The 19,685-nt window shown below is 37.1% G+C and overlaps 1 protein-coding gene across 1 annotated transcript in view; it reads right to left on the reverse strand.

Moving 5' to 3' along the window:
* LOC126236674 (TATA-binding protein-associated factor 172) overlaps nucleotides 1-19,685 on the reverse strand; it is a 320,919-nt gene that overhangs the window by 154,469 nt on the left and 146,765 nt on the right. The window contains exon 21 of the mRNA XM_049946158.1: nucleotides 17,152-17,305. Coding sequence (XP_049802115.1) covers nucleotides 17,152-17,305 — 154 coding nt within the window. The remainder of the gene's footprint in view (nucleotides 1-17,151; nucleotides 17,306-19,685) is intronic.

Genomic DNA, 19,685 nt, shown 5'->3' on the forward strand with positions numbered 1-19,685 from the left:
AGTTCGCTCAGTGTTGACCAGGCTTAAAACTTCGTAGGACCACATTCCCAGAATTAATCATAATATTTAACATCCAAAAAAGGTTGCAAACAAAGAGCTCTCTTAGCAAATATTTAATGAAAGATTCCTTTCTATCATGCTAATGTAGACCGAGTTACTAAATGTATTAATGGGATATACATATATCGTATTTTTCTGATAGATAGTTATAGTTACAGGCAATGTCAAACTGCTGGATATGGATCCAGAAAAACTGCACAATAGACTGCTGTGTGATGTCCATTTTGATGAAAATCATTCATGAACAGTACAAAACAACGGCTTATACACACAGCAGTTCCTGTAATATTTACATCTGACACTGGTTCTTCAGCAGTATGTGAGGGAACTAGTGATAAGACTAGTTTGTCATCACCTGAACTGAAAGTGAACATACAGTGCAGCTAGTCACCTTCTGGCAGAAACAAATGCAACACCACAAAAGTGTGAACCATTTCCAGACCTGAAAGAAATCATAGAAATGCCTGCGAGACAAGTTAAAAGAAAACTCTGTATGCTACGTGATGCTGATGAGGATACTCCTAGAAAGCAAAAACTGAAACAGAAAATACATAATATGAGCAGATCACGTAAAAACTTCCTACTTGTCAAAAGTTAAGAGTAGATTATTGCATTGTAGGAGCTCAAATAATATTGCCCATGTGTTCAGCAGTTTCTGTTTCCCATCTGATAACTCCAGGGCACTGGCTGCAATGCCGTGCAAGAGCAAAAAAAGTCCATGGTCTTCTATTGAGAAAAATCTCTGTCTGACGTCGTTTTACAAATCTCCTGCAGCGTATAAATTTTTGCGAAAACTGGGTATCATATTACCTGGACTGTCCACAATTAGACGATGGATTGGCATCACAAAATTTCTGCCAGGGTTTAACAAAAACCTTTTTAGTCAACTTAGCAAGAAATTAGAGGCACAAAGTTATTTTAAAAAAGGCATGTGTAGTATCTTTTGATGAGATGTCGATAATGTGTCATCTGGAATATGCAAAAGATCTCAATTTAGTAGAAGGTCTAAAAGATTTGGGTGATAGGGGAAGGAAGCCACTTCCAGCAAATTGTGCACTTGTTTTTATGATTAGAGGCATCTACAGTAACTGGAAATTGCCTGTTTCATATTTTTTGTCTAATTCAGGAGTAAAACATGCGGATTTATCGGGACTCTTACAGGAACTAATTATTTAATTGCAAAATGCAAACCTAGAGCCAAAATTAGTCGTTTGTGATCAGGGAGCTAGTAATCAAAACGTGAAGCATTTACATGTTACGCCTGAAAACCCTATTTTATTGTAAATGGACAGAAATTGTTTTATATTTATGATGTCCCACATTTATTCAAAAGCATACGAAACAATCTGCTTAGTGGCGATTTCATTTTCAACAATGAAGTTGTTTCATTCGAAGATGTCAGGAAAACATATGACATTGATAAGAAGAACAAAAAAAAATGCAGAATGTTGATAAAACTCACTGACAGTCATTTGCAACCTGATTCATTCCAGAAAATGAATGTAAAAATGGCAGTCCAGGTCCTCAGCCACTCTGTTGCTGCAGCTATCAGAACTTGTGTAGCGACTAAAGAATTGCAGAGTGATACAGCAGAGAGCACAGCTACTTTCATAGAATTTATGAACAATTTGTTTGACGTTTTGAACAGCAGGACAGCATTTTCCTCTAATCCATATAGGTGTGCATTATCAGAACAATGCCCAATAGTAATGGAAACGCTACAGAATGCAAAGAATGTCTTAAGTAAAAAAATAGACAGGTAAAATAACGACACCACCATGCATTACGGGTTTAATCCAGACTCTGAATCCAGTTTTCTTGGGGAACAAACTGTCGGCATTAAATTTTTACTGACCAGCTGATTGAATCATGATGCTCTTGAGAATTTATTTTCTGTGTACCATCAGAAAAGAGGCTACAACCGTAATCCAACAGTTAGAACACTAAGGTGCTTGTTCTGAACAAGCACTATTAACTCACTAATGAAGCCTTCTGACGCTTCAAATTGTGAGAATGACTCTGACAAGAAGCTGTTACTGAACAACTGTGTGTTACAAAAAGAAGGTGGTGAATCTCAGCTGGTGGAGAGCTCTGGAAACGGAATTCCGAACACCCCTGGTTCCTCTACGGATGAAGAAGGGAGTACCATCGAGGCCGACAAGTATTTGTCTTCCTCGTAGCAAGACCTTTCCTCTGAACAGTGTTCAGTAACATAATTTGCTGGCTACTTAGCACACATATGCATCGAAAGGTATGGTTGTTTGAGATGTAATGAGACACTTACATGTAGCAGTGAGCTTCAAGAGAAGAGGGAATTATTTATTCTCCATAAAAAAATATGCAACTGGGAATTTGTGTCATTCTTCAGTGGGACTCAGGGCTCCAGTTGTTGAGTTTAGCAATATTATTGAAATGTCTTTACAGGCATATGAGTCCTGATTTTTTACAGTTTATTTATAAGAGAAATATATTTATGCGATAGCACAATATTTCTTTTTTCTCCATTTTACCAATTCAGTACACGATTGATTAGCATTCATCAACACATAAATGAAAAGTAAATCCCAAGTCCTGCATTTATACAGTGTTTTCACATACAGAAAAAGTTAATCTTATATTTCGTGATTCTAGTAGTTCGTAAGCAGCACTTTACCCAACTAGCTACATTCCCCCAGCCCCTTTTTTTGTAGCACACAGGTGTCATTCATTATTGCAATAAATCAGGTTTTCAAATATAGACTACACTTTCACCGTTGCCCATTATAAGTTTGAAAGGAATTAATTAATATTTCACATAATTAAAAGAAATAGTTGAACAGACTGACTGTGACAATATTACATACATCTTATCAAACAATGGGAAATCCAGGATGGAATGCAACAATATTATGAGAAGGAAAGTTGCTACTCACCATACAGCAGAGATGCTGAGTTGTAGATAGGCACAACAAAAAGATTTTCACACTTAAAATTTTCAGCCAATGGCCTTTGTCAACAATATACACACATATGCACAAAGTTTGTTGAAAAAGGCCATTGGCCAAAAGCTTTTTAAGTGTGAAAATCTTTTTGTTGTGCCTATCTGTGACTCAGCATCTCTGCTATATGGTGAGTAGCAACTTTCCTTCTGACTACATACATCTTACCTATCCACGTAGAACAGATTTTCACCGACCCCCAATCTCCACATCATCTTGGGCAGACCCTATGCTGATCTTGCACCCATTTCCCAAGACTTCTACCCTTGTGACTGTCCCCACCATATGGCTTGCACTAAACACCCTCCTACCATCTTCTATACCTGCCTGGCAAAGCAAATACTATCAAAGGGAGAGCCACCAGTGAATATGACACATAGTGTACCAGCTGTTATGTGAACACTATTTGGCCTTCTACATTGATATGACTAGCACCAAGTTATCAGTTAGGCAAAGGGTCTATACTGGCAACACACAATATCCTATTGCAGAGCATGCACTACAACATGAGAGTCATTACCGTGGTGCCTGCTTCGCCACATATGCCACCTGGATTCTTTCCCATGACACCAGTTTAGAGAAACCCCACAAGTGGGAACTGGGGTTTCAGCATACCCTTGGTTCTTGCCACAAACCTGGCCTAATTTTACATTAATTTCCTTGGTCTCAGCATAACTTTTCAGCAACTATTCTTCTTCTCCACTCCCATTCAGTTTTCCATTTCTTTTATTTTCTGACTTGCCTATTATTCACCCCCCCCCCCTCCCAAACCGCCAGTTTACCACGTATACTGTATTTTAGCTTTCTAATGTTATTAGCTCTTGCATTTTTTGTAAGTAACCTCTGTCTTGCTCACTGCCCTCTGTTTTACGTTTCAATTATCAGGTTCTCATATTTCACTCAGTGCCCCTTGTCACCCTGCCCAGTAAGACTTCCGTCACCCAGGGTCCTGGGTGAATTCTCTGTAACTCTCCCTGTTTCCTAAACATCGCCAGTCCTTTTCCTTCATCCCTCTTCCTTTCCATTCAAACCTTCTACCAAAAGCGCCCAATGGCTCCGAAAGCTTGCACTTATCCGTAACTTTAGTGTGCGTTTTCTCTTACTGTAACTTGGTGAGTAAAAACCAATTATATTATTTTTTCCATTTTAATTCATATTCAGTTTGAGCACATTGTTGACACACAAGGCTTATGCGCTAAACAGCCAAAACATCATGACCACAGCCCACTAAGATGTTGGATGCCACCTGGTGGTGCTGCGGGCATGTGATGCAGTAGCAAAAGTATGTAAGTGGATCAGACATGGATGGAGGATCACACTAGTGAAGATATGGGCTGCAAATGGGGAAATCCATTGAAATAAGCAACTCTGACATAAATATAAATTATTACTGTCAGAGCCTGTGACTGAGTATCTCGAAAATAGCGAATCTGGTCAAATGTTCAAGTGCAATTGTCATGAGCCTCTACGGAAAAAGGTGGAGGACAGTGAAACTACCACTAGGCACTAAATGGTTGGACGTCCATGACTCTTCAGAGAACATGGGGTTTGGAGAGTTGGCTGCTCTGATAAGTAGGATAGATGGTGGTCAGTGCCATCTCTGGCAAAAGAGAACAATGCTGGTTCACATACAAGTGTTTCAGAGCACGCTGTCCCTCATAAAGTGTTGAACATGGAGGCCCGCAGCAGACCACCCCTATGTGGTCACACGTTGACCCATCAACATCGTCAATTACGACTGCAGTTGGGATGGGACCATCAGGATTCAACTCTTAGGGTGAATCATATTTTTACTACACTAGTTGGATGGTTGTCTCCACAAACACTGCCATCGAGGTGAAAGGCGGCTCAAAATGTGCAGCACACCACGAATGCAGGTTGGTGGGAGCAGTATTACGCTACGGAAGATATTCTCCTGCGGTTGCATGGGACCTGAGGTGGTAATTGAAGACATGCTGACAGACATGGTCTGCACCTCATTAGGTATGGGAAGGGGAGGCTGGAAAAGCTTATAGGTGACAGTGTAGTGGGTGGTGGTGGGGTCACTTATAAAAAAATTCCTGTAATAGTTGGTGTTAAGGCTGCACATTTTTTAGATTGAAGTCAGCTGATAGATATACCTGTTTAAAGGAAGTCCCTCTAACTAAGGAATCACCTTCAGAGGACATCATGTTTCCAAGTAGAGAAGGAATTAGCATATTTCATCAAAATATGAGAGGTATTAGAGATAAAAGTTACTGGTATATCGGAGCACCACTTAAATAATTTGAAAATTCAGAGGCTTCCTCTACCAGGATACAGATTAGCTGGCTGTTTTTCAAGGAGTTCCTCGTGGAGTGGGGGAGTGGTCATGTACATGAAAAACAGTATTCCGTTTGAGTTCTAAGACCTATCACCGCACTGCACTGAACAGATATTTGAATGTTGTGCAGGAGCAGTTGAATTTAGTGAAACTAAACTTCTAAAAGTTGCTGTTTATAGGTTCCCTAAACTCTGACGTCAGAGCATTTCTGCTCAAGCTAGAGAGGGTTCTTGATTCACTTTATAGGAAGTACGAGAAATTAGTTATATGTGGTAACTTCAATATTAATTTTGTATATGACTGTGCAAGAAAAAGGATGTTGGTAAATCTCCTAAATTCATATGATCTGATGCATACTGTGTTTTTTCCAACTACGCTGCAGGGCAACAATAGCACAGCCATAAACAATATTTTTATTCATTCTTCTTTACTATATGGGCATCCTGTTATTAAAAGGGTGAATGGTCTTTCAGGCCATGATGCACAAATTTCAACACTAAAGGCTTTTGCACTCAAACAAATGTCACATATAATTACAAACTACGTAGGAAAGCTAATCCAATGGTGATAGAGAGTTTTTTTAAGCCTCGTCAAGGAACAAGAGTGGCAGGATGTTCATAGCGCCGATAACATAGATGGCAAATATAATGCTTTCCTTAACACATTTCTCATTCTCTTCGAGAGTTGCTTTCCATTAGAACATTCTAAAAGGAGTACTAACAGTAAAAGGCACCCTGGTTGGCTGACTAGTGGGATAAGGGTATCATGTAGAACAAAGTGGGAATTATATCAAAATGTTAGAAGTAGTCACGAACAGTATTGTAAGGTGCTTAAAAAACTTATTAGGAAGGCAAAGAGTATGTGGTATGCAAATAGAATAGGTAATTCACAGGATAAAATTAAAACCATATGGTCAGTTGTGAAGGAAGTGTATGTTCAGCAGCACAAGGTCAACAACATAAAGTCAGTTCGTATTAAAAATATTTCTGTTACTGATAAGTCAGATATATGTAAAGTATTTAACAATCATTTTCTGAGCATCACTGGTGAATTACGTAAAAATTAATTAGTTTCTACAGGGAATCATATAACTCTCTTGGCAAATGCCTTTTCAAGATTGAGTCAATAATTAAATCACTGAAGACTAAGGACTTTCATGGATATGATGGAGTGCCTAGCAGAATATTAAAGTACTGTGCTGCATATGTTAGCCCTGTACTTAGCCATTTGTGTAATTTTTCCTTGAGGAACGGTCAGTTTCCTGAACGATTAAAGCACTCAGTAGTAAAGCCACTTTATAAAAAGTGAGAAAGAGATAATGTAGACAATGTTAGACCTATTTCTATGCCATCAGTGTTTTGCTAAAGTTATTGAAAAGAGTGTGTATGTAAGCATAATTGATCATTTTATATCACATAATTTGCTATCAAATGTACAGTTCAGCTTTAGAAGTCGTTTAACAAGTTAAAATGCTATATTCTCTTTTCTCTGCGAGGTACTGGATGGGTTAAACAAAAGGTTTCGAATGCTTGGCATATTTTTTTTATTTAACTAAGGCATCTGATTGTGTTGACCACAAAATATTGCTCCAGAAGTTGGACCATTATGGAATAAGGGAAGTAGCACATAATTGGTTCACCTCTTACTTGAACAACAGAAAGCAACAAGTTATTATTCACAGTGTTGAGAATTGCTGTGACGTGGGGTCTGTGTGGGGTACGATCAAATGAGGGGTGCCCCAGGGATCAGTGTTGGGGCCACTCTTGTTCCTTATTTATATAAATTTTATATAAATGATATGCCTTCTAGTATTACAGGTAACTCTAAAATATTTCTGTTTGCTGATGACACTAGCTTGGCAGTGAAGGACGTTGTGTGCCACATTGGCTCTGTTTCAAATAGTGCAATTTGTGACACAAGTTCATGGGTTGCAGAAAATTAACTAACGCTAAATCACAGTAAGACTCAGTTTTTACAGTTTCTAACACACAATTCAACAAAACCCAACTTTTTAATTTCACAGAATGAGCACATGATTAGTGAAACTGAACAGTTCAAATTTCTAGGTGTTCAAATAGGTAGTAATCTGTTGTGGAAATCCCATGTGCATCTTTTTTTGGGTTCATAAGCATTTTATGTTTATCTGTTATTACTTTTATGTTGTAATTGCATGTACTGACATGTTCCATGAACTTTGAGATTTACTCCTCAAATTTAGTCCTACGAAACTTGACAAGTTAAAAAAAAAAAAAAAAAAAAAAAAATGCATGGTGCCTTTTCCAATGGCGATTTCATCTTTCAGCAGTATAACTGTCCATGTCCCAGAACCCAAATTTGCCTCGTGTAAAGCCTGTAGGACCCATCTGGATTGCTATTGGGTACCTTCACTGCAAATGTAAATCAGTGGCTTGTTATTTATGTGAATTACATGACCTGTGCATAGACATCTAACACAACATACCTCCACAAAGCAATCAACAGAGTGTTGGATCCCAGATATGCAGAATCAGTGATGTATTTTATTCCAAAGATGGACAAACAAGGTATTACGCAGGAGGTCATAATGTTTTGGCTCATCAGTGTAAGTATACTGGGGTTGGTAATCCTCAGAAGCCTTATTAGCTGGACCACAGACAGCAAAAACATTTCTTTACCAACTGTTTCATCAATTTTTTAACAACTCTAATAGACAAATTTCTAGCTCATGTCTCATCAATTAGAAAACATCCTAAGGAAATCACCTACAAAGCTATCTCTACATATTACCCTGAACAACAACAACAACAACAACAACATGGAAAGGATATAGTGCTACTCACCACGTACAAGACGTCTTGACATGCAGACACATAGAGAAAAAGGAGGGAGGGAGGGAGAGAGAGAGAGAAGGGTGGGGAGAACACCCCTTTCCTCTTTCTAAGCATGCCTTCCAACACTGCACTTCGCAGCCTTATCCTGTCCCCATCATGTCCTTGCACACTCCCACAGGCAGCACAACAACCTCTCTCACCAGTATCCTGCTATATCTCCCCCTCCCCACCCAATGCCTCTTCCTTACCCCTACACCACACACCCTGGCAGATTGCTGCTCATTTCAAATGCAGTCGCAGTTGGGGCTCCAGTGCCTGGAGATGGTAGCCATGTGTGTGGAGCTGAGTTTGTGTGAATGAGTGCACATTCTTTATTTAGGAAGGACTGTCCAAAAGCATAATATTTTAGTAGTTTTTTCATTGTGCCTGTCTGATTTAATGCCTCCTCTATATGGTGAGTAGCAATCTATCCTTTCCACAGTTACAGTTCAATGCACTATCACTAAAACAAATTTGTGTGGCACCTCCACACAGCTTAAGCCTTCAGATACTTTGCATCCAAATTGATTATCCCAGCATTGATGGGAAGGCTATTTTAAATGTTCGTACAAAGAAAATAGGATTTATTTCTCCTTCAGACTTAAAACATGGAAACTTGTTGGATAGACAACTTCCATTATCCAGACAAAATTCCTCCCACCACTTGTCTGCATTCACCTCATTCTGGGTGAAGGCATAATACTCCCTTTTAATTCTCCCTGGTTTTCAGAGTCCTCAGATTTCATTTAAAATCAATAGTGTGGGTCCTACAATCTCTATTTAAACTTTCCTTACTAACAATCCTCCTATTGGAATGTTTTTTTTTATTTTTTTTATTTTTATTTTTTTTTTTTTTTAATTCACTATTCAAGCAGATGTTACAGTTCACCTGTTTCTTTAAAGCTTTGACTTCCTGTCTATTTTCCCTTAACTGAGTTGCAACATCCAAGAAACCCTTTTACTGTAATTTTCTTTGAGCATTTACATCAATAGACACTTTCTGCTTTAGTGTGGAGTACTTCTCAATTGTTGTTGAATACCTCTTTCAAACATGAAATCAGTTAGATAAAAATCTACTCACCAAGTGGCAGCAGCAAAAGACACAAATAAAAGATGGTTATACTTATGCAAGCTTTTGGAGTCAGTGGCTTCTCCTTCCAGCAGATGGGTTGAAGGGGAAGGAAGAGGGATGAAGGAAAAGGACTGGAGAGGTTTAGAAAAAGGGGTAGATTTCGGAAAAGTCACCCAGAACCGTGGGTCAGGGGAGATTTACCAGACGGGATGAGAAGGAAGTCAGCGGTGACCCCTGATCTGCAGTTCTGGGCGACTTTTCCAAAATCTACCCCTTTTTCCTCAACCACTACAGTCTTTCCCTTCACCTCTCTTCCTTCCCCTTCAACTCTTCTGCCAGAAGAAGGAGCCACTGGATCCTAATGGTTCAAATGGCTCTGAGCACTATGGGACTTAACATCTGAGGTCATCAGTCCTCTAGAACTTAGAACTACTTAAACCTAAGGACATCACACACATCCATGCCCGAGGCAGGATTCGAACCTGTAAATGTAGTGGTCGCGCGGTTCCAGACTGAAGCACCTAGAACCGCTCGGCCACACCGGCCGGCCACTGGATCCGAGAGGTTCCATAAGTATAACCTCCTTTTAAATGTGTGTCTTCCTGCCACCATTTGGTGAGTAGATTTTTATCTATGAGATTACAGTATATTGTCAAAAACTTAATATTTTTAATTGTTATCTTTCAAACAAATTATTTTTAACCAATTCTTCTTGTAATGTAAGTTTTAAACTGTTTAACTGATTGTCAATTGTATTCAAATCTAATTTTAACTGTCTTTTTTTTTCTTCTCTCAACTATGCAGTATGAACTTGCAATCACTTATCAAGTTATGTCATACCATCATTTAATTCAGCAAATCTGTCTGTATTATGTTGGTTAGAAGCTAAAAATGCAACTGACAAGTTCTCTATTTTTTAGTTTGACTACCTACCTCTTTATTTCAATACTGTCCATTTTGGTATTTAACTCTTTACTTTGATCTGACATCTGTAAGCATAAATCTTTGTTTAAATCCACTACCACTTCTTTAATTTAATCTGATTCATTACTGGCCGTGTATAATCTTATTGAAGCTATTAGCTTTTAACAAAGAAAGTTAACTTTCTTTCTACTTGTTGTTATTTCACGCAAAGTTTCACAAACACACTCTCTGGTAGTTCAATTTGACCTTGTTCACTTTTACAATCATCTTCCTCTGTTCATGGCCAGTGTCAGTATTGTCTGCTACTGTAGCAGTGATGTTGGCAGCATCAGTCTGCTGCTGCACACCGAAAAACTGTGTTTCCTCTGTGATATCAGTTGGTAGCTGGGGTCCTGGCACATGCGGTAATGCATCAGCTGGTGACAACCATGGTGTTTATCCACATCATAAGTTTGACGAAAATAATATGGGAATGGATGAGAGATATTTCTCGGCACCCGCTGCTGTTGTAAATATATTGGCTCCAATCATTCTTCTTTTGGCTAATATGATTGGAGGCTATTACTTATGAAACATCACTGGTCTTGACTCCTTGTTTCTTTTTTTTGACTACTTTTTCCCTTAGGCCTATCATGGTCACCAGATATAATGGTTCTCTTGCTAGAGATTTTCTTTCAAACAGTGGACTCAATTTGAGAAAAGGCAATTAACTTGAAAAAGGAAAATTAATTACAATTCTTTTCCTCGTCACTACGATGTATTCTGCAGCCCAGTTATCTTTGCTGATGTGTAACACATTTTTCCATTAACATTACATTTTTTGCTCAACAGAGCTAATGTAAAAGACTTATTAATTTTGTGATAAGTTTTCCAGTCACTCTCGAAAAACAGTCCAGAGTACTTAACTACATTTAAAAAATGAACAAGGCATCATGAAGCTCGTCCCCTGAACATTTCTGGTATGTGGGGCAGGTGCCACAGCACCCAGTCTATACTATGTGGTGGATGAACCCCAGTTAGCTGCGATGTTCATATATAAAAACCAACCAGAATCAAATTCTTTTGCAAGAAAATTAAAAACATTAAATAATTAACAATCCATTAAATGCACAGTGAAATTAGGCATTACTTGTGATTGCACCAACAGCAGGATTACTAACAGAAATGTCAACACTTTTGTGTCATTACAACTTCAAACTGTCCTTGCTTAGTGAGAGAGCACATCCCTGCAATGATCTGAATTAATTGTTATCTTCTGCTCACATAATAGAAGCAGAAATCATCATCTGTACTGTAAAAGCTTTTCTAATGACTGACTTGGATTTAAATCTGTTTTGCTGTGACGATTCTTTTGTGAGTGTAGTACGCACACCTTCAGTCTCATATTTAAAATAATTTGATTTACATGTTCATTTGAAATTCCTAAGCCTGAAGCAGTTTAATGCCAAGTGGCATCATGATTCACCTGAATCAGCTTATCAACCTGTTTCTTGTGGAAGTACTTAGTTGTTGCCAATAGCTGTTCTATTTCTGGCTCTCAGGCAATGCAACTATTCTAAATTTTTCATCAATGCACTTTATAATACAATCCTCTCCATTACTCATAATAGCACCCCTGCCGTCTTTCTAGACAAAAAAGTGATGTCAGCATTTGTTTCAAGCAATACTCAAGGTTCAATTTCTACATCAGTGAGCAATCAACCAGTGATTGTGGTGGGCTGATTGCAGTAACAACTTCACACAACCTGTTACATGTGTTTCATATTGTTTTTGTTGAGCATTGTTGAGGCTTTCTACTAACACAGAAATTGTGTCAGTCAACTCTCACAATCAATATCTACAAAAATTACTTTCAGAAAACACACTCTTTTTCCCACATAATTTAAATCCAATAATTTGGAATATTTGGTGCTGTTTTTTCATAGTGGAACACTGATGTATAATTACAAAAGAATAAAAACAAATTAAGTAAGAAATATGAAAAAAGGTAGAGTGGAAAAACGTGTGTGTTCTGGATGTGTAAGGTAACTTTCTTACAGAATAGTTTACTCTAGAAGTTTTGTGTCACATCGAACACTATTACAGTAACTGCTATAATAAGTTTAAGATGCTGCTCAACTCCATCATTAGAACATAAAATCTCTTCAATTACAAAAAAAGGCCCATTTTCAGAAGTTTTTACTTATTTAGATGCAGCCTGTTATGATGAAATGCAAAACTGTGCCCGTTCATACAGCATACTGCAAACATTCAAGGTACAGACAGTACCGTTGTGGTTGCTGCAGTCTTTCTATTTGATCGAAGCTAACAACTCATGAAGCATTTCCAAACAAATCTAATCCAATGGAAGATATCACAATGTTGTCTCTTTAACATTATTGCTGCTGTTGTGGTTGTTGTTAAAAACACAACAACAGTCTCTTTTTTTTGTCACTAATGATCAGCATTTCAAGTTTGGACCACTCCTCTCTATCATCTTAACAACAATCTCCTTCAAATGTTTATTGTTGTCATGTGCAAATATTAAGCTCAAGTAATAGACATTTGTCTGTGTATTTTATAAGGCCCTGCAGATAAATCTCAATTCTCAATGGATGGCGAAGGCCAACATAAAATTTCATAAAATATAGCCAATTTTATCAAAAAGATAATTCATCTGACAAGAAGACTTCACGGCAATTGGATTTTTGTAATTTTTTAATATTTATGGTATGTGAAATTCAGATCTTAAATATCCATCCTGAAAGCAGTTAAATGCAACTCTCAAAAACTCCTGAGAAAATCAACTTTTAAGTACTCTGAATGTGTTTAACAACCTAAAGTAAGGTACAGATTTTGACAGGCAGGTAGATTGCTCACCCGTGACATGGGCAGCCTGGGTTCGATTCCTGTCCGATACAAATTTTTAAACAATGGTGCATGTTTTATGAGCACTTCCGTTAAGCATAAAATATACATATAATGTAATAGATAAAAAATCTGCTCACCAAGTGGCAGCAGGAGGATAGTCTTATTTATGCAAGCTTTCAGAGACAATGGCTTTTTCAAACTCTACATCTTTTCCTACCCCTTTCCAGTCTTTTTCCTTCACCCTTCTTCCTTCCTCTTCAACCCTTCTGCCGGAAGAAAGAGCCATTGGCTCCGAAATATTGCATCTGTAAAACCTTTATATCTGTGTTTTCCTGCCGCAGCATGTGTGTAGGTTTTTTAATCTATCCAATTATATTATATTGTAAAAAACTGATTATTTTCATTGTTATAAAATACACACAAGTGGAAAAAATCTGTAGTGCTACAGTCTGGTAATTACTGGATCAAGTCTCATTTCGGCTACTATTTATCGAATTCTTACATCATTTAAATATAAAATTCATCAAATATATGCTGATTAATACATATCTAATTGCCATTTTTATGAAAAATGAATGTCTTCTTATTTCTAATTATATATCAATTACAAAAATCCAGCTTTCATTGCAAGTACAAATTCTTAATTACCAATCTTTTATAAAAAAATTGGTTAAGGAAGGTTGCTTAAATAAAAAAAAATTACAAACTAAACATTTTTTTCATTTTGATGTATTTTACACTTCACAGACATTTTCATAGAATTTTAATATTTGTTTAAAAATTTGCCCCAGCCTGGAATCAAACATATGGCATCCACGTGGCAAGCGAGCATTCTACCAAAGAGCCACACAGCCGGTTGAAAAATGGATTTTACTTTAGCGTGTTAAACAAGCTTGAAAAGAATTTTTGGGAGCTGCGTCTAACTGCTTAACCTGATTGCTGTGTGATCTCCTTGTGAGAAAAATATCAAATTATGAGACAGAACTGCTGGCCAGTAATTACACAGAGGAGACATATTTCAGTGGTCAACAGATACATATAGAAGTACATACACTATTCTAGTTTTCATAATTAATAGTTTCACCATTAGGGATGAGAAAGGGATGGGCTGGGGAAGGTAAAAAAAGGAATTATTAGTACATACTTTAACAAGTGTTTATTGGCAGTACTGAAATTTCACCTCGTGAACTGGCCAAAAATCTGCCTCATGATTTTAGAAAATTTAGCTGCATCTACAATGGTTTATACTGTCAAAGCATTTTAACTACTGCTGCTAAAAACTGAAGCTTATTTCTAATAAGGGGAGTTTCATTTTAGCCACTACTTTTTTTTTATCTATATTCTCATCTTCAGGTAGAAATTCAATGATGCTCATGTAATTGATGCACAAGAAATGCTGGTTCAAGCTGCAGATGCTGCAGAATGTGGCTCATACGCGAGTACACAGGCAAAATAGTAACAAAGAAACCACCCCATCCTCACAACAGAAGTTAATGAAGTGGACTGAGAATATGGAAAGTATTGAGAATATGATTTTTGTTCACAAGTACATTCTGAAGATTGATAACTAATTATGTTTCTCTAACTTAATTTGAAAAAGCAGCTTACCATTGTACACAATGTCATTTCTAATATTTTCTGCTAATATCACATATAATTGATCACAATAAACCACAGTGATATAACAGTTGTAACTGTGATGAAGTGTCTAGCAATTCACAACAGAAACACATACATAAAACAGCATTTGATGTAGAATGAAGTTACTGATTTTGTGGCCCACAAATTCTGTAGAATCATGTTATCTGGTTGAACTGCGGCTTCCTTTGTAGTCTCTGAATTTCATCAGCTGCCTTGTAGATACTGACTGCTAATATTTTCTGAATCCTTGCACCATTATCACATTGTTTGCAATTTTAGATTAAAAAAAAAATCTTTCCTATTTCCAGTGATGATTTTTCAGAAATTGGAAGGTTGTACCTGGAAGGGCAATATGCCAACACCATCTATGCTAAAATTATAGGTCTATGGCTACATGTTCGCCCAAATATGTCCCAGTCACCATGGTCACATTTCTTTTAGTGACCACCAAATAGTAATGGGAAGGACAATATTAGATTTATAGACTGCTCATGCTAACTGACTTAAGTTCCAACAACATTTGCTTCCAAGGATGTTGTGGAGCACCTTGGAAATAAAAATGAAACTATTTATTTATTCATACACTTCTTACCAAACACAGAGAATTTTTATAATCTGTGAAAGAACAATAAACAAATTTTTCATTTAAATTTTAAAGTTTGAGAAAGATCTGTGTTCATGAACAACAACAATTATGGAAAGGAAAGATTGCTACTCACCATAAAGATGACACGTTGATCTGCAGACAGTCACAACGAAAAGACTTAACATATTGAGCTTTCAGCCAAAGCCTTCTTGAGAAAGGAAAATGCACTCGCATTCACACAAGCAAGCACAATGTCTTTGTCACATTCTGGTTGGAGGTCATCTGTGCCTAAGGTGTGCTTGTTTGTGTGAATGTGCGAGTGTTTTCCTTTCTAAAAAAGGCTCTGGCTGTAAGCTTGATATATGTAACAATCTTTTGATTGTTCCTGTCTGCAACTCAACATGTCATCTTTATGGTGAGTAGCAATATATCCTTTTCATAACTGTTGATATTCCAACCTGGACTTTCCTGCGTTCATGAACAGTTGGTTATAGGCAACCTACCTTTTATTCATAAACGAAGACACCAAAAATCATGTTGTGGACCTTCCAAGTTTTCTGCACTTACTTGATCTCGACAGAGCAATGGATAAATCACTGGTCTCATATTCTGGAGATCAGGTTGAAGTATGTATTTGTCCATAGTAAATAAATAAATGTCATGTGACTAGGGCCTCCCGTCAGGCACACCATTCGATGGATGCAAGTCTTTCGATTTGATGCCACTTCGGCGACTTGCGTGTCGATGGGGATGAAATGATGATGATTAGGACAACACAACAACCAGTCCCTGAGCGGAGAAAATCTCCGACCCAGCTGGGAATCGAACCTGGGCCCTTAGGATTGACATTGTGTTGCACTGACCACTCAACTACCGGGGGGCGGACTGTCCATAATGACTTTACATTCCTTAAAGTAAGGGACTCAAGATGTATACCAGTATAATAAATAAATCAAAGTAACAGTTGATTTCTTCTGTTATCCATGTCTACCAATTAACAATGAAAATTCTACGGATCTCATCTGCGGGTTGATCATTCCTCATTTTGCAATAAAAACTACTTTTGTGGGTGAATGTCAACATTTTCTTGCATAATGAAAGAATCGTGGTCCTTCGTTGTGATACACAGCCATGGAATATGACCAATAATAAGTTATTGTGCCTCGGTATTTTGACGAGATACTACTACAATTGTGTAAGTTCCGTATTTCCATATCCAAAAAGTCAGTCTTCTATAATGTTGGATATGGGAATACAAAACTGATATGATTTTTACAGCATCTCAATAAAACACATAATCAAAAAAGCTTCCTAGCCTTGGCCAAAACAGATAAATGAAGTCGTGCAGATTACTTGTGTTCAGATATAAGAAATAAGTTAATAACACTACATATACTGGTAATAGCAATATAAATAAAAATGTAAGCACCCTGTTTATCATTCCATTTGCAGAACTGTCAATCCAAACCAAAGAGCTGGGTTTTTAAGTGATTTAAAGAGTCCAGTGATGATGGTTACTACAATACAGGAACTGTCCCATTTCACCTCTGCCAGATTGTAAATTGTACTAGATTCACAAGGTAGCATCTGAATGCTCAACATCTGTCAGCTGGCTGCTTTACCACTAACACTGTCTGGTAATAAGTACTTATGACACCATCTTTTGTAGCCATAAAGATTTTTCTTCCTGGCTATAGTTTCCATGTTTCTTACTTATGTGCTTGCAGAATTTGAAATAAATACTATTTAAATAATGCAAGAGGAGTATGATCCTTTAACATCAAAACACAATAAAATCTACCATAATTCAGTGCTCTTTGTTTGCTTAGAAAGTCAGACAATTAAACATAAATTTAAACAATGTATGAAAGTTTAAGTGAGGTCCTTACCAAAGTGATTTGGATTTATCACCTCCATCAGCTTTCCCACAATGTATTCCCACAACTTAGGAAGCTTGGAAGGGAGATCTTTGCCAAAATAGGATGCTATGGATGTCAAAGCATACGATGCACCACGTCGCTGTATTTTATTTTGTTTTTGAGTCTGTTGAAGAAATGAATCACAGTTACTGAATATTCTGTTGATGAACTTATATTTACAAATGTTATCTGAAACCTTATACAGTTAATATGTACACACATCAACAATTACTTTGATAATGCATGACTGTCAACTTATGAAGTTTTCACCATCTTGGTCAGTTTTGTTAAAGATGTCACTCGTGCCCCAGACCCCAGACATGAGTCCTTGTCCCCTTAATAGCAGTCCTCTCAGCTCCCCCCTCCCCCCCCCCCCTCTGCCCTCAAAAACTACTTTAGATGAAAATTATTTACTGAGTATGCAAAAAGCCATGCAGCATTAAGATAAATCTGTCATCAACACAAAGATTGGTTTGAACATTGCATCACTTTGTTAGTCACCATCTGATTGGAGGAGGCATGTGTCTCCCTCTGACCTTTGGACAGACTTGCCCAGCCAGTTAAACATAGAATTTGAACGCATTGCAACCTACCATTTTTCACATGTACAAGTCATTGCCAAAGGTGAAATATAATGGTAAGAAAATTTTTTTGGTTTGTGGGATTTGTAATCTGACATTTAGCCACTGAGCCTGATAGATTTTCCTACTAAATTTTGCTTAGTTTTCTGGATCATTCAGTCACTCGTAGTCTGCAAACTCTCTGGCAAACTGTTTCTTTATTGGAATGTGGCTGCAGTTTATCTCCCAGAATTGTTTCAGCTACTCCATAATTATTTAATCTTATGAGAAACCACATGCAGCAAACGTTTAACTACAATAATATTATGATAATGATGGAAGCTGAAGAAATTATAACAATTTTAACAACAATATTAATAATAATAAAAAATTTTGAGGCATACATAACTTCTATTTATTTACTTAATATTTACGTTGAATGGCCTTTACTGGACCAGTTAAGCCAATCCCATAAAATGGATTTTTCAGTTTTCTGTTGGCCTCAGTACTATTTCTCTGTCTCAGATCTCAACTTTCTTTCTCTGTCTGAAATCACACTTCTCATTATCTGTTGCTGACCTTAATTTGCTGACTGGTTTGTTCATCTCAGAATTTTATTTTTTTATTTTGACTGTCTTGTTTTTTAAATCTTCTACTGTAATTTGTAGTTACCTGATAACATATCTTCCTCGATTTCTGTAACCCATCTAATGCAGTTTTTACTTTTCCATGACATCTATCATTCTCCTAACGATTACATTTTCTGTTATTCTGATTAGACATCTAAGGAAAGTAAAGAATTTGTTCCTAACCATCCTCATTACTGGTTCCATTTTCTTGCACATAGGAAGCTAATCACTAGTATCTGTTTGCTTGCTATTTTTGGCTATACACATTCTGATTAGTGTTCTTTCTATTTGCTTATGCAGTGTACATTGTTTTGGAAATAGTTTCACTTTCATGTTATTTGTGATTCTGTAACTGTTTTATAATATTTTAATTTTGTGGCAATTGAGAGGCCTTTACTGCTGTGGGCTTCTTGCTGATATACTGAGCCTTGGTACATTGTTTCTTTTATTATGCAACATTGGCTTTTCATTGAGAATATAGTCTATGATTACTCCATTTTTTTTAAAATTTAGACTGTGATATCAATTTCATGTTATGATTTGTTTTTAAAAGTGGCGGGACATTAACGTAATTTGTTTTCTTGAAGGATATTTCCATCTCTTATTTCCCGATTTAGCTCATTGTCAAGTTCCTGAATGTCATTGGACAACAGAGCTAGCTCCTCAGTGAATCCCAAGCAGTTAAAATTTATTCTGTCTTTGGATCTTACAATTTTGACCTTTTTTTTGGGGGGGGGGATGGGGGGGGGGTTACTGTGGTACCTTCCTTTCATTAGATATTCCTATCTTTCTCTCAGCACATATTCTCACCCACAGTTGAACAGCACTGATGAAATGCCATCTTCCTGTCTTAAGCCACGTTTCTCCTCTGAATTCAATTTTTACACTGTGTTGGCTAAAGTTAAGTTCAACAAATTTCAATAATTTTGGATGAGTCCTACATCTATCAAGATTTTCAATACTGAAGGTCTGCTGACACAATTTTATGCCCTCATACTCCAACTCTATTATTTTATAAGTTTTATCATCATCTCCAGTTATTCCTCATTTCACGCATACAATTTGGATCAACCACAAATTAAGGTGGCTAGAATAAGGTTCTTGTTACCAGAATGCAGTTAAATCTGATGATGATGAAACTGAAGAGGCTACACAATGGGTTCAGCCACAACTGTAATTATGATTATAACCATCATTACCACCAAGATCAACTAACCACATTCACATAAATCGATCTGGTAGCAGAGAAACAAATGTGAGATACATTATGAGCCGCAAACAAGAATTTTTATGAAAAATTATTGACTGCTCAAAG

Source organism: Schistocerca nitens, chromosome 2 (assembly GCF_023898315.1).
Source record: "Schistocerca nitens isolate TAMUIC-IGC-003100 chromosome 2, iqSchNite1.1, whole genome shotgun sequence".
Lineage (NCBI taxonomy): Eukaryota > Metazoa > Arthropoda > Insecta > Orthoptera > Acrididae > Schistocerca > Schistocerca nitens.